We start from the raw sequence: 16,212 nt of genomic DNA, 5'->3' as shown, positions 1-16,212 counted from the left end.
GTGCACGGCAACATCCGTTTTCCTTCTTTAAACTGCTAGTGAAGTTTGCCAAAACTGTAACAAATATCAAAAACGTAGTACTGTTTTGAGACATGACAAGGCAAACGCTTACTTTTGGGTCAATGGACTGACAATTCCAACGGTCCCTGAAGTCAGCGTGGACCTCACGTTGCTTTTGTCGTCACTGGGGTTGATAATAGTGGCAGTCAGCTGGTTTGCCGCCAGTTTGGGAGTCTGACACTTAAAACATCTCACCAAGAATTTGTCTTCCCTCATTATAAGATCTTGAATTGACATTGAAAAATAGCGCCTCTACTTACGAGGAACTTATGATGACGCTTCGTGTTATTGCGGCACTCTTGGTTGTTTTCCAGCTTCCAGACAATTTCGTGATGTCAAATTCTACTTCTGGTAAGTCACACAAATCTACAGCTATATAAATCGATTTCATATTTAAATTGGAATACATGAGTAATATACAGAATGCCTTTAAGTTTACTTCGATGTATATTTACGGAAATTTTGTTTTAGCACTACCATTTAAAGAGCTGTGTCAGTTCTATAATATTTTGTTCACACGTGGAAAATGTACAAAAACATTTAAATAATTTTCTAGTAATAGTTTCATAAATATGCATCTTAAAATGTTTATTTTAGACATGAATACATGTATATTAAAAGCCAATCGTGCGGGTTCTGCGTTTGCACTATACGCACAACTGTATAAAAGCTAGTTCACTTTCTTTTTTATAAACATATATTTTAAAACATTTTTGTTGGACGGATTGTAATAATAGGCTACTTATATATTGATTATCCGAAACTTTGATTATTTTTTGTTTTGTAAATGGAAATACAAATTTTAATTAATTGTCCATTTCACATTGTAGCAATATAGGCTACAAACCCACAAAAACGAAAATATTCTAACTACTGTTCAGGACGGGCTACAAATTATGACATGCAACATCTTTCACGCGTTTTTCTTTCAAGCATTCATGTCACAGTAATATGCAAGTGTGCACCCAAACAGTAGCTCGTTGAATTAGCATGTGACAAATTATCACAATTACAAGAGCGGCAGCAGCAGCACCCATGGGTGCCCCGTGTTGCTGGTGTGAAGAATGTGCGGAGGTTGCCTTCTTCACCCTGGGCTGTGAAAGCAAAGTGAGTCACCAGCAGCGGCGTGACGACCGTGAACGAAGTGTGTTGGCCCCAGCATGAACGATGCCTTCATGGACCTCATGCGTTACAGTGCAGCGGTTCCATGACTGACTTCCGAGTGCTTAAAAAAAAAAATAGTTTTTTTTTTGTTTTGTTTTGTTTCTTACACTTGTGAGCATCGCAAACTATTTGTTGCCTGGTGAAAATTATTGTCAAAATAAACATAAAACAGAGAACAACAAAATGCCAATTTAAAACTGTGCAGTTTTGCCTTTAAGTCACTAAAAGAAGCTTTACCAAAAAATGTGTTCTTCTTTTATTGAGGAATTATTTTTGTTTTGCGTTCAGTTGTGAGGACTTCAAACTTTTTATCACTGATGAAATTTACTGTCAAACTAAACATAAAACAAAGAGAACTACAAATTCTCCATGTAAAACAACGACCGTACACAGCTTTGTCTTTCAGGCAGCTAGTTTAGAAAAGCTACAAATACTTTCTTTTTTGATGAGGATTTCTTTCTTCTTTTTTTCAAATCACTTGTGAGCTCTTCAAGTTATTTTCTGGTGAAATTTACTGTAAAAGAAATAGAACTATACATTTTAATTTTAAAACAACTGTTTAACTTAGCCTTTTAGTCAGCTATCTTAAAGAATCAACCAAGAAATATGAACAGTAGCTTTTTTCCCATTGCTTTTTCAATTTTTTTTAATATACTGATTCCCTCAAATACAACTTTCTGAAAAAAATCCCCCTAAATGTACCTTCTTAAAAATGCTTTAAGAAAAACAACTTAAACTTTTATTTGTATAAATCTACCACCTTTTTTCTGCAAATGACCCTCAAAAATATAGCTTAGCCTTTTAGTCAGCTAGCTTAAAGAATCAAACAAGAAACGTGTTCTTTTTGTTTATTGATTATTATGATGTATATTTTTTGTTTTATTGTTCAGGATAAAACAGGTGTCAAACCAGACTTCGAGGGTCGATATCCTGCATTTTTTTCTCTCCAATAGACCTGGTTCAAATAATTAGCTCATCAGCAAGATCTGCAGGAGCTTAAAATGATCCTAGTCATTTGAATCAGTTGTGTTGGAGAGAGAAAAATTAAAAAAACATGCAGATTATCAACCCTTGAGAACTAGAGTTTGACACTCATGTATTAGAAAAACAACAAAACACGGTAATGTCTTCCCTTTTTTTCAGTTTCAGGTACAAGCCAAACACAATCTACTATTGCAGGGAGCACACCGGGTCCCCCCAAGATGGAAAATAGGGGGGCCAGGTGGCTGTCCAGCCCCGCATCCCAAGCTCCTCCCCGCTGGGCTCCAGATCCCAGGGGCCTCTACAGGGACCAGCACCACCCGGATGACTCGTACACCGACCTGTTGGAGGAGGGGCATGACAATTCCACCCAGATTGTGGTGAGACCACGGCATCAGATTAGCGGTTGCACAAAAGTGTAACGAAAACCGTAGAACAGAAAGTAAAGCTCAGATGCGACACACGGGGAATCATCGTGCAGTTCAGTTCATTATGAAAATACGCACATAAATTCATCTGAGCAATCAGACACATACACTAATAGCGCTTAAATAGGTCATACGACAGCGAGACGTTTGGACTTCACAATTCTTGAAAAATAAACCTTCACTTTTTTGATATTCCGCTATATTTTCATCAATAATATGTCATAAACTATCAAAGACTTGATTGGCGCAGCATGCAAATCAATAGTACACACTTTTATTACCTGATGTATTTGGTGTTAACAATAATCACAGCAACGTGGGTGCAAATTTTGTTGAATGATTCCTCTCAGGAATAGAATTTTTTTTTTTTTTAATACCCAATATTTCCTCGGTTTATATCTAGGTAGACAGAACACTAAGAATGCACTACCAACAACAGCCAGAAGCGGCGCTAAAAACAAAGATTAAGCCAAACAAGACACAAATCAGTAACTGTTAAAAGATAACTAAATCAGTTTCAAAACACCCAAATTATTTCACGGCCCCCCTGCAATGAGGCCAGAGACCCCCGATGTTCCGCGGACTCCACTTTGAGAACCACTGAGGAAGAGTGAGATATTCAATCAAAGCTACCTAAATTATAAAAATATTAAAAATAAAAGAGAGGATATATCTTCGCTCCAGCTACTCATTCTGTTGGAAAACGGATGATATTAAGTCCAGCGTATCATGTGGTTTACTGATTTTTTTTTTTCAAGAAACAGCTCTGAAACCAATAATATGCCCCCTCCCACCTCTGGGATTAATTTAAATTTAATTTGAACTTTTATTTGAGATTCAATTTGGTGGTTAGTAGTGTGGAACAAATTAGACCCATTTTACATTGTACTGTACTTTTATTTCCTTACACTTATTCATAACTACTTAAATTACTTGTTTCATAAATTATGGCCAGAACATGGATCATGTCTACTACACCTCCAAAATCATTGGTCCTGGGGAAGCGGGAGACTCAAACACATGGGTCAACGCAGCGCAGATTACCAAGAACGGGTGGAAGACTCACGGCTTCCTGTCCAGCACGCATCGCCAAGCCGAGGTGTGACATCATCATCACCACCCGCAAAAAATGTATATACAGGTATTTATCCATGATAGGGCTTTCCTTTCTTTTCCAGAGAGTCAATCTCTCTTTTGAGTTTCCATTCTACGGTCACATGTTGAAAGAAGTCACCGTGGCAACCGGAGGTGAGCACATTGACACTAACTGGCTGCTCCATCAGATGCAAACAGTACAATGAAGTCTATTGTTTCCCGGGCAGGCTTTATTTACACGGGAGATGTCATCCATCGTTTGCTCACGGCCACTCAGTACATCGCGCCGCTCATGGCCAACTTTGACCCCAGCCTTTCCAGCAACTCCTCTGTCTTTTATTTTGATAACGGTGAGAAGATCGTCTTCTTATTCTTGTAGATGATTTGAAATAAAGTGTTTTTTCAATTTGTCAGTTTTTTAAAAGTAAATATTTTCTCTTTGATTCAAAATATAGCATTCATATTTCATATGTTTCATTCATATTTAAATGATTATTGGTCATTTACCGCTCCCTGAAAGCTTCTGCTCAATATTCCTGAGGTACTGTTTCAATAGACATTTGAAAGATGAATGTGCCAAAACTTGAAACCTGTTTTCTCATAACTACGGATTTCAACTTGGCGACATTCAAATTGCTTTTACTTCCTCAATTGTTTTAGCTACCGCTATGTATTATATCAATAACTCATTTTTCATTTTCAAACACCTATGCAAATCATATCACATGAATATATATATATATATATATATATATATATATATATATATATATATATATATATATATATATATATATACATACATATATATATATATATATATATATATATATATATATATATATATATATATATATATATATATATATATATATACACACAATGTAAATGTAATTTTATTTCAATTTTTCATTTTTTGATGATTTTTTTACAAGTTCATAAATATTTTATAGTTTTATAATTATTTTCATTTGTAATTTTTTCTTTTGTTCCTATCTTGTGTTTAAATGCTTTTCAATCACACTCTAAAGGAAAAAAAATATAGTCGAAACATTCTTGCATCTAAATGTTTTCTTTCGTGAACTTTTGTTCTGGGTGTCGCCAGGCTCCGCCCTGGTGGTGCAGTGGACCCATCTTTACCTGCACGACAACGTCGGCTCGGGCACGTTCACCTTCCAAGCGGCTCTGCACAGTGACGGCCGCATCGTCTTTGCCTACAAGGAGGTGACCACCATCTTTATATCATGGCCTACGTACTATTTTTTTCCTCAGATAAGCTACAAGTATTTCTTTTTCTTCTCTAGATTCCCGTTGACATCAGCGACATCAGCAGTGAGAATCATCCGGTCAAAGTGGGCCTGTCGGACGCATTCGTGGTGGTTCACAAGATTGAACAGATCCCTAGTGAGTATGACATCATAGAGCTTGACAAAGTGAATGCAAGATAGGTTAAGGTTAAGGATAAGGTTAAGGTAGTGAGATTAAAAACAACTTGCCACAAAGCGCAATGAGTCACATATCTAAATACCTTGTTGAGGGCTCTTCATTTTTGTCAATACATGTTCATCACATGACATAGTCACACTAATTAGCATCTTTTTCTGTCTGGTAGATGTGCGTCGGCGAACCATCTATGAATATCACAAGGTGGACATTCTCAAGTCCAAAATCTCCAATGCAACCACTATAGAGATGCTACCTTTGCCAAGTAAGTTGATTCACTCTAAGTTATTTGAAGTCAGGAAAAGAATGGCCAAAAATTACCCTAACACAAATAATACACCATTGGAAGCATTTTTTTTATTTTTTAAGAAAACATAAGTGGAATATTATGAATACAAACAGCAATGAGAATGTTCAAATGTCTGTATTGCCCCGAGTTATCTTTTGAATAATAATATTCAATCAAGATGTATTTTGATCAAATTAAATAAACCCCGCTTGCTAAGGTTTCGAGATACAAGACGTCATTATGCTATTATTTTTCTTTGTGTGTTTTTACTTTGCCTTATGTGAGCACAAACTTGAGATACAAGTGCTGATGATGGCATTGAATCAAACTGCTTCACAATAAGTAACACGTGGCAAATATTGAACAGTTGGAAAAAAAGGCTTCACCCTCTCTATTGCCACGCCATTTTTTGTCAAGATGAACAACAACAACAACAACAACAACAAAATGACACTGAGCATTAAGTATTTGAGTTTTGCCTTGGACGACTGCCAACACAATGAAAAACACCAACAACAGCTAATGTTAGCATAGCTAGCTGCTGTTTTCCAAACAGTGGATATTCTAACACAATGCACAAATACAGTATATAATATAAAAACTAGCATAAAGCGTGCATGATAAACTATAAAAATGACATTACAACATGTTAGTGAGTGACTTCAAGTAGTTAGTTGAAGAAATAATACAATTTTACGTTTATTTGCATGTATGCTGCCTCCCGGTGGCCAAGGAAAGAACAAGAAATGAATTGTAACATTAGCTCGTGTTGCACAAACACTCTTTTTTGCCTTCTATTAATTCTTTTTATGTTTGGTTATTTTTTCTTCTTAGTTTTGTTCTTACTCTGTAAGGCAGTAAGCACAATATTATAGATTACGATATTTTTCTCATTAACACCAAAATGTTTTTTTGAGGGAGGCGGGGGTGGGGGTGGGTTGGAACAGATTATTTGCATTTCCATTCATTTCAATCTGAAAGATGATTTAAGATGCAACTGTAAAATAATTTAACCAGATTCAAACAGGGTAAAGATGAACAGATATTTGCAAAAATGATGATGATGAAGTTTCACTCATTGTATTTCCTGTTTGTAATCACGTGACACTGACTTTTTGAATGAAATGACCCGCCCGCGTGTCAATGAAGGTGTTAGGCCACGGTGGCTCGGAAAGGTTTTCCTGATCGTGTGTGTTGGTCCTCAGCGTGCCTGCAGTTCTCCAGCTGTGCTCCGTGTGTCACTTCTCAGATTGGCTTCAACTGCAGCTGGTGCTCTCGCTTGCAGAGGTCAAATGGAAAAGCACACACAGCACATCGCCTCTGGAATGTGGACCATTCCTCACCATCTGCATCTCAACGTCCATTTTTTTTTAAATTCCAGATGCTCCAGTGGCTTTGACCGGAACCGCCAAAACTGGGTGGACCACGGATGCCAGGAGGAGGTTGGCAGTCATTCGCTAGTTAAATGAATGCTTTACTTATTTATATAATTAATATTTTGTCTTTAGCTCTTTTTCTTCACCCAAAAAAACGTTTAAGCTTCAAATGTGCTTCTTCCAGAGACGAGATGCCCGTTGCCTGAGAGTACCCGACGTCACAGACACGTCTCACCACCTGACAGCGACGACCACCGCCTGGGCGGAATCGCCGGCGACATCGAGGGAGCATATGACCTCTCGCCCGACCTCCGCTCCTCTGGGCAGAACGGCCGCTGCCGATAACCAGCCGACGAGGAGCGGCGGCAAGGTCACGTCCGGTCCTTGTTCCTCCACCAGCCAACCTGCAGGTCTGCTTCACAATTTATTGATTTTAAGAAATTAGTGTTTGTTTGGCATCAAAATGAAATGTTTACAGTGCATAACACAGTGGTTATGACCATCTAAATGAGATCAGTTTCATTAAAAAAAAAAGACTTTTTTTGCACACATATTTCTAATTAAGAGTTTAAATCTATCTCAAGTTCATTGACGTCAAATTGGAACAACATATAAAGGTAAACATGATGAAATAAAGTAAACCAAATCAATTGTGAAGGAGTACTTAGAAGTAATTTAACAAAGAACATTCCACTTTAATAAATTGTTCAAAAACGTAAAAATAACTACCGGTATATAATGTTCATATTAATTAGTATGTAAACAACATACATATGAATAAAATGTACAAATTACTTTTCATAAAAACCGTTTCATAATATTTTTATTTTAAAATTGTATATTAAAGTTATAAGTTATATTAAACTATTTAAAATTGTATTTACTGTGAGTGTGAACAAAAAGTAAATAAAAATGCAGTGTTTAATGTTACTAAAAATACAGTTGTGAGACAAAAACAAATATGAGAGAAATATTTCATTACTTGCTTTTAAGAAAAAACAGTGCTGTGTGTGTATAAAATGTTTATTTAAAACAGGTTTGTCAATTTTTTATCTGAATGAAAACATGTAAAAAGATTAAATATTTCTAAAGTATTTGCATCATTTTTAAAATTATATACTTTAAAATATGAAATGAAAGTCAAATTTAAAATTATTTTACAGTAATATAATATAAGTTGCTGAGTTTCCAGGTCCAATTAGCAATCAGCAAATAATTTGTGACGCTAAACCAAAAGCTTTTATTGCAGGGTAATCAGGGTTGTACTATGTTAAACCAAGATATAGAGATTTTGTAGAACGTTTCAGTATTTAGTATACAGCTTTATTTTTATTATTCAGTTAACATTTCAATATTTTTGTTGCTGGGATTCATGACAGGTTTTGCATTTGTATTTCTTGTAATACCAATTTTGGTATCCTTTCATTAAAAAAAAAAAAAAAAAAGTGAAAAGTGAATATACCAAATCTGTCCAAAAGAATATCCTTCACAACCATATAAATCAACAAAAAACTATTTTTTAAAATAATCAAGTACTTTAAAAAGAGGGGAGTAAAACGACACTTGGTATTGGACATGCTCATCACGCCATGCTTGTTGTGATGTTTTCATGTGCAGTGTGTGTCCATGTGTGCGGTGGGGTTGGGGGGTGTTGAGTTATTTGTCAGTGCTCTGTTAGCACATAGCTGAGTGTATACAACGCCATGTTAAATACTGCATAGTGTCCTCAATGTATGTGTGGCTATGTGGCCGCTTTGCGTTTGCTTCACAACATGGAGGACGGTTATTTATGGGACCCCTGCACAGTGGCTTTTGTTGACCGCCATGTCAATGTGATGTTCTCTTCTGCTTGTTGGTTTGGAGGGATAGGAAAACCCAAAGGGCGTGTCGGCTCTAAAATTGTGTTTACAATGATATGTCCTTCGTGGCCTCACGCCACGGACATGCTAACAGATAGCGCTGACAGTTACTGTTTGACAACTGCCATTTGGACACAAATGTTGGTGCGCTACATGTAGTCCCGCAATTTGACAATATTCACTTTTTGCTGCACCTTTTTGTGTCATTTTTTTAATAGACTCTCACTTTACAGCAGCGCCTACCTGATGCACTGCAATAAAACTCGCATGCTTAGTCCTAACATGAAGGGGGGAGGCTGGCCCTTTAAGAAAGGTTGCATTGTTAGGAATGGTTGAGTGGAGGAAGGGTCAGTGCCCAGAGCTGCGGGGAGAGTAAGCGGCACTCACCATGCTCTGATGCACTGTATGTTGTGTGGTAGGAGAAAATAAATCTTTGTGTCCAAAAAGAGACACATGACCGTTCAGCATTTTTCTGGTCCCCATTAATTGCAAAAAAAAACAAGAAAACACTGTATTCTTTACGCAGGGCTACAACAACAAGCAGTCATGGCTCATGGTTTTTCTCAAAAAGCAGGTGTTTTATTTTTTATTACTTTGCACCATTACGCTAAACCTGCACAAGACGGACAGTCTAAAAATATATCCATTTCATTTTAGCAATGCCTACACGAGTCAAGTATTAGTTTAGAACTGATTTTATTTTTTGGTGTGCATGATAAGTGATCTCTAAGTTATCATAAAAACATTACTTTTGTCTCTTAACAATATCGTTCAACATGTTCTCACAGCAGGCGGCGAAGACAACGATACAGGCCAGGGAGAGCAAACGGGTGTATTGGTGGGTGTGGTCATGGTGATGGTTGTCATGGCGACGGGTATCCTGGTCTCCATCTATGTGTATAATCATCCCACGTCTAGCGCCAGCCTCTTCTTCATGGAGGTCAGTGATGTATGGCTACCTTTCCCATTGTACTATTGCCACCGAATACATGATTATTATTACATTGTTATTTTCATCCAATGTGTGTACTTACACAGGCCAAGGAAGATGGTAATGTTTATGAAATGTTTCGCAGCTAGAAACTGGCCCGTGTACACAGGCCCAGATTCGTAGTTGATTTTTGAAGGAACCCTGAAAATGACACCAAAATAGCATACTTCAAACCAATGTGGCGACAAGGACACCATTTTCAAAAACAATTTTTGGGGATCCTAATGGTTCAGAGGTTGCGGTTTCACCTCCTGCTTCGGCTTTCCTGTGTGGAGTTTGCATGTTCTCCCTGTGGCTGCGTGGGTTTTCCCAGGGAACTGCAGTTTTTTCCCACATTCCAAAAACATGCACGGTGGGTTTATTGAGCAATTTAAGTTGTCCTTAGTTGTCCAGAACTATCCTTGTTAGGATCTTACCAAACACATGTTTTCACCAGGGTCCATTTTACTGGACATTAAAATGGAAGACGTTTCGTGTCATTTCAGGTATGACGTCTTCGTCTTTTTTGTGGGTTTATTCATGATAAAAATGCAAACTAAACTTCATGCTAGTTTTAACTGGATTCGAGGACCGAATTTTGGGAAGATGAATGGTTTGACCCAAAAATAATCATTGCAAACCACATTTGGCTGACCACATTTGGCAGACTTCGTGTTGCTGATTGAAAATGCATTTCACTCTCATTGTATCACAAGTCTGCAGTGTTAGCGCTAGCTGCTAGCCATGGTGGTGCATTGAAATGCATTCGGGCATGAAATATATAACTGAAAATGTGTAAATAAATTGGCCTTTCCATAAAGCTCGAAAAGCTGACATATCAAGAAGAATCATTTTTAATATTTTAAGCGATCCATCTTGTCACCTATGTTTACAACACGTAATCGAAAACTAGGCCTCGGTCTTCCATCCTGGTGGTTGGTTTGTCAGTGAATCAAAGAATAAACACTGTTTTGTTATATATCATTATTATAAAACTTACCTAAAAAGGATTGAAAGTTCCCTTTAAACAGGTGTTAAAACATTAAATAAGATTCAGAGCCATGGTATGCAGTTTTCTTTTATTTTCATCAGTTGTCCGAGCTTTAATGAGTTTGCACATGGCATAGCACCTAATCGCACAAAAAGATCTGCCTTCATCTGCGTTGAGCAAAACATGTTCATGTAAAAGCAAAGTCCAATGCCTTTCAAAGGTCTATAAAATAATTGAGCTTTTTTACCCACCACTACTCGTTGCAGTTCATGCTACGGTAAAATATAATTCAAATATATCCTGAATCACACGACATATGACATCACGGAATGCAAATTTAGACGACTGTACATCAGCAAATAAGGTCATGCCTGAAAACGTGTGCGACCAAATCCTGTGCAGCGCCACCAACTTTTTCCGTGCTACTAGTGCAAACGTTAGCGTAGAGCCAGCCTACCAAATTTCATGCTACTGTGTAAAACTGAGTTTGCGGGCAGAATTTTCCCCAGATTTCCAACGAGCTTGGAAAGAGTGTCAGATGGCTTTACGACTCCCAAAACGTTCCTATGTGCTTGTCCGCAGCGGCGTCCGGCCCGCTGGCCCACCATGAAGTTCCGCCGCGGCTCGGGCCACCCTTCCTACGCTGAGGTGGAGCCACCGGGCGTGGACAGAGACGGCGTGGCGGTCATCGACCCCAAACAGTCATTTGTCATGGCCATCCGACGAGAGAGCGAGCAGAAGGAAGGCTTCATTGTCCCAGACCCAAGGGAGCATTTTCTCTGTTCTGAGAGCTCCTGACCTGGACTACGACACCCAGGACGATTCGGGACGCAGCTCTTTCTCACATTTATACCTCTATGAGGAAACGAGAATATTGTTATGCAGGCTTCGCCTTTGCCAGTGGACTACTTTCATGTTATTTGCAAAGACAAACACGGAATGACTTTCTGGCCAAGATCGCTGTTTTGTGTCAGCGTTCCCTCCGGAGACACTTCTTCCCCGTGGCGGAATGTCTTCACCCTGTGTCATTTCCTCTTTTCCAAAATACAAACAAAATTCCTCACGTTCTCCGCCTTCATGTACAAGGTTCAAAAGGTCTCTGCTGCCATTCATCTTCAAGGATAACTTTATTTTCTTCTGATTTTTCAGCTGTACATATATGTACACTACTTTATGTACACTACTATTTTATATATGATCTCTGGGAGGGGGTCAAAATATACATGCTTCTTTAGGTATTTTTGTAGATAGTACTGTGATAAAACGTATTTTTTAAATGATGAATTCTTTTTTTCCTCATGATCAACAAACGGTAGAAGAAAAGAAGGCACCAGAAGGAAGGCACTACAGAAGTCCTCAATTGTGCTCGCTTTTGTTGTCCTCTGAAACACAATGAAAAAAAAAATCAAATTTCTCCATCAAATAATATTTATACATTTAAGGTCATTTTTTTTTGTACATCATGCAAACTTTTATGGTAAAACTCTTCCACTGTTGGTTTCAGAGCTAAGTGAGGTTGCACCATGTGAATGAAAGCACACAAGTCCAGTACTGTATAGTTTGCGTTGCCCTCACCTGGACGTGGGAGCGCTGGCAGTCGTCTCCTCAGCTGTCTGGACGAGCTCAGCGTGAGAGGCTGAAAAGACAACGTCGTCTTTTATGTGTGTCCAATGACATCATGTGGGTCAGATCGCCTCGCGCGCGCGTGTGAAGGCAAATTGCGCTTGCGGTGCTTACCATGACCGGGACGGTCCTCGCCCTGGCGAAACGGGACTGCGGGTCCACGTCCAGACCGGCGCTCCTCAGCGCTGCGATCCTCGCAGAGATATCGCTGATCTGAGACAACATGTTACTCACAAACATTAAGGACTCTTTTGCTGACCAAAACAGCAGCAATTACTGAAGTCTCTCAAATAGAACTACAGCGCTTTCATTCTGTGGCTTTACGCTATTTGGAATTTTGGAGATGACATCATGTGACAATATGTTGTGATATTTTGAAATAGTGGTAGCCTTTTTATCCCGTCTGCTGTGCTCCAGAATGTGGCGTTACACTATGAGTCGTTAAGTGATGTTACACAGTGGCCTTTTCTTGCTATGTAGCGTTTAGGTGGGATTATGTCATTATGATGTGGCATTATGATACATTATGTGACGTTATATGCTTTATGTGACTTGGCCTTACATGGCTAGATGGATGGATGGAGAAAGTAGTGACTCTAAATGAGTAAACTGGCAAAAAAATAACTGCAAATCAGATATGAATTTGAATCAAAGCAAAGTATTATTATTTGTTAATTGATTGTAGAATGATCTTTGAACTCTGGTGAACTTGAATGCATACGCGGCTGAGCTCAGACACGTACATGACAGGTGACTTTGACCGAGACAGTTTATTTTTTGGAAAGCCACGTTTGCATGTTGCAGAGCTGCAACCCGTGATTGGATAAGAACATCTAATCTTTGCACTGTTATGGAACCATAAGCCTATTTACGGACGGCTTCTGTAATAAAAGGGAGTCTTGAACATTCAGACATGGCCACTGTGAAGAGCTGGTTGACTTCTTCCTCGACGATAAAAAAATGCTCACCTGTAGCTCGGACTGCTGAACCCGGGCGGCGGCAGATGCAACCTGCTCCTCTAGGAAGAACAGCTCCGTGTCGGATGTGCTGCTAGAGATGCCCCTGGCGCGCTGCTCCAGCTCGCCAAGCTCGGCTTCCACGCCATACACCGAACCAGCCGCCATGTACACCTGCCAAAAACTACCTTGAAGTTACCTGCCGTTGCTACAAAAGGCACCGTATCGTTTTTTTTTCCATCCAAACCACCAAGAGTTCTGAAATATCTGTCACACTAATTTAGCTCTTTTCTTGAAATATACTCATTCATTTCTTTAATTTAATACTGATTACTTTATTCAGTGTATACTTTAAAGAACAGATTTTTGAAATCATAAGGATGCAGTTTTGTTGAAAAATTACATTTGCAATAAATCTTCAGCTGGAATTATTTACAGAGTTTCCTCATTTATTGTAGGGGTTATGTTCCAAATAATACTCAAGGGAAAAAAAATCTGCAAAAAAGAGATTACACTTTTCTTTTTTTTCTTTGTTTTTGCTTTCTTTTTTAAATAAATGTGATGCATTTTCACAAAAGCAGGCCTATGTCGCACATTAGTTTTGCGTTACTGATGAAAATATGAATTTTTGACACAGGAGTCTATTTGGAGATTTCAACAAAAACAACCTCCTTAAGGTCTTTCATTTCCCAGAAGCCAAAAAGGTTCAGATTGTAAATGAAAATAATTAGTAGATGCGCACTATTAAAAGATAAATGTACCGAAACTAAACATGTTTTTATCCAAACTAGAAATTTCAACTTAGCAATATTGAAATTGCTGTAACGTTGTCAGGTTTTGAGCTACCTCTAGGGAAGTGAGTGTAGGATTACAATATTTAAATTTCTCCATTTTTCTTTTTGCCGACATAAGGCTGATTTTGTGAAAACGCATCACAATACAATTGATATTATAGTTGTATGGTCCGACTAAGAAGAAGGAAAAATATCAAGAAAAATAGCAAAGTAAACCTGCAATGGTAATAAATGAATATCCATGCAGTGATGGTAGGATTTTTTTTTTATTTTTTTTTTATCATTTTAAAAGAAAATACGATCTAGTGTGAGAACACTGCATGACAAATTTAACTTCTGTGCCCGAAGGTTTGCCCAGCCCTGAACGACAACCTACTTTCTCTTCCAGTGCGGAGAACTGCTGATCCAGATTCTTGGGGTCAGCGTCGGCGGGCAAGGAGGGGCCGGAGGACCGGCGGCCTTCCCGACCTTCCACCCCCTGAAGAAGCTCCTCTGTAGCGTTGAGGACCTTAAGGACCTCTGTTGTGATGCTGCACAAGGACGCTGCTGAGTACTTCTACGCAGACAGTATGCAGATGCCAGTTACAAGAAGGAACACAAGCTATTGGTCACAAAATCGAACACTTTGAAAGATGAGCTGGCCTCACTAAACAATACAGTTTGTCAAAAAAGGGTGATTTTTCTATGTTGGTGTATCTGCCACAGGCAAATGTTAGTCCAGAAGTCGCCAATTGCTGGTCCGCAGCCGGGCACCGGTCCGTGGATTAACTGGTACCAGGCCAAATGGGCCGCACCCAAAATGATGATGTTTTGGAACTGATTTAGGTTATCCTTTAACAGGTCATTCATTTGTGCTTTGTTTGGTGTGATCTTTGTTTTTTGATGCCCCCTCTGGCCGCTGTTGATATTACATTTTGTAGTTTTGTAGGGGAAGGATGGTGTGGCTTTAATTGAGAGCAGTCACTGTCGATGACACACACGTTGTTCTCTCTCTCTCTCTCTCTCTCTCTCTCTCTCTCTCTCTGTGAAAGCTGGCTCTAAGCTGTACTTTCTTTGTAAGAATGTTGTCTTTATTGATAATATGCCCAAAATTCTGCATGTTATGTGCTGTTTTGTATGCGTTTAGCTCATTAGCTTTTTCATTTATGCCAGGTATCCCCCTTTGGCATATGTTAGCATATGCATTGATAAGTACTCATTTGCATCTCAATGATGTTTCATATCTAATTGAACAGCATTTGTAATTCAGTTATATCATTCCTTCAAGCAATGCAATTTGTGTACATCTTTGTACATTTTGAGGAAGTGGAACCTCTGCGTTAGTCTATTTATTGTATCAATGGACATGCGTCCGTTCACTATATCACTTGTTATGGTATACAGTATAGCTCACCCCCGCTGACTTTGGCTGAGAGGCAGGATACCATCCAGACTGGTTGGGTGCCAATCGCAAAGCATATGTAGACCAACAACTATTCACACTCACTTAGAGACAGTGCACCTAGCATGTTTTTGGAATGCGGGAGGAAGATGGAGTGAAGAAAAACAACACAAGTGACTCATAAGTGTGAGGCAGACAGCTAACCACAGCTTACCACACTGCCCCGAGCACAAAATTCGGTCTTTTAAAGAGCCTATATCTTGGTATTTTAAACTTCCCAGATGCAACTTTACCATTGGCAAATTTGGCCATTTCATTTCTTATGAAATCTCATGTTTTTTGTAGCGACATTTCTAACCATGAAGTGAAACCACGCCTCTCACTGTGGCTGCCACGCCCTCTTTATGACTTTGTTCTAAAACCGACTGTTTACAAAACGATAACAAAGAAAAATTCAAACAAAAACTTGAGGCATGTAAACTTAACTGAGCAAATGTGATTTTACAACGACAAGCAACTAATCAATGTGTTGTATGAATTCATCCAGTGCACATGGTTCTTTTCTATAATTCGAAGCTAACGTGTCTTTACAGCGATGGCTCATCCACAACGCCATTAAAAACAAAGGTCCTGCCAGGTCAGGCTTTACCCTAACCAAACTGCTCCATCAGCTCCATGCAAATACAGCTAAGAAAGTTGCCCTTGGTCCGTCTCACCTGTTCCAGCAGAGTGGATATGAAGTGTATTGCGTGGTACGCTTCAGCGTCACTAGCCTACAGCGTGCAGGCAGTGCAAGCAAGAA

The 16,212-nt window shown here is 38.8% G+C and overlaps 2 protein-coding genes across 6 annotated transcripts in view; one reads left to right on the top strand and one right to left on the bottom strand.

The window, feature by feature from the left end:
- Nucleotides 1-256: 256 nt before the first annotated feature.
- Nucleotides 257-13,632, top strand: plxdc2a (plexin domain containing 2a). The gene is made up of 13 exons (XM_088428941.1): nt 257-411; nt 2,368-2,585; nt 3,589-3,732; nt 3,812-3,881; nt 3,956-4,078; nt 4,834-4,952; nt 5,033-5,132; nt 5,341-5,436; nt 6,666-6,747; nt 6,842-6,902; nt 7,021-7,246; nt 9,484-9,635; nt 11,239-13,632. Exons 1-13 carry the CDS (start codon nt 330-332, stop codon nt 11,452-11,454), a joined length of 1,689 nt encoding a protein of 562 aa, XP_088285067.1. The 5' UTR covers nt 257-329; the 3' UTR covers nt 11,455-13,632.
- Nucleotides 10,726-16,212, bottom strand: part of myripa (myosin VIIA and Rab interacting protein a) — a 23,285-nt gene continuing 17,798 nt past the window's right edge. For 2 of the 5 annotated variants that reach the window (XM_088428939.1, XM_088428936.1), the window contains 6 exons: nt 16,127-16,183; nt 14,406-14,585; nt 13,248-13,409; nt 12,394-12,492; nt 12,232-12,292; nt 10,726-12,038 (listed from right to left, as the gene is read on the bottom strand). In XM_088428939.1, coding sequence (XP_088285065.1) covers nt 12,013-12,038; nt 12,232-12,292; nt 12,394-12,492; nt 13,248-13,409; nt 14,406-14,585; nt 16,127-16,183 — 585 coding nt within the window. In that variant the 3' untranslated portion in view covers nt 10,726-12,012. Of the gene's footprint in view, nt 12,039-12,231; nt 12,293-12,393; nt 12,493-13,247; nt 13,420-14,405; nt 14,586-16,126; nt 16,184-16,212 lie in introns of those variants that run through there. The other 3 variants (XM_088428937.1, XM_088428938.1, XR_015867403.1) reach the window with 3 other exon arrangements.

The sequence above is a fragment of the Hippichthys cyanospilos genome, chromosome 12 (assembly GCF_059441005.1).
Source record: "Hippichthys cyanospilos isolate Australia breed blue-spotted pipefish chromosome 12, RoL_Hcya_1.0, whole genome shotgun sequence".
NCBI classification, from domain to species: Eukaryota; Metazoa; Chordata; class Actinopteri; order Syngnathiformes; family Syngnathidae; genus Hippichthys; species Hippichthys cyanospilos.
This window is presented reverse-complemented; position numbering and strand designations above follow the sequence as displayed.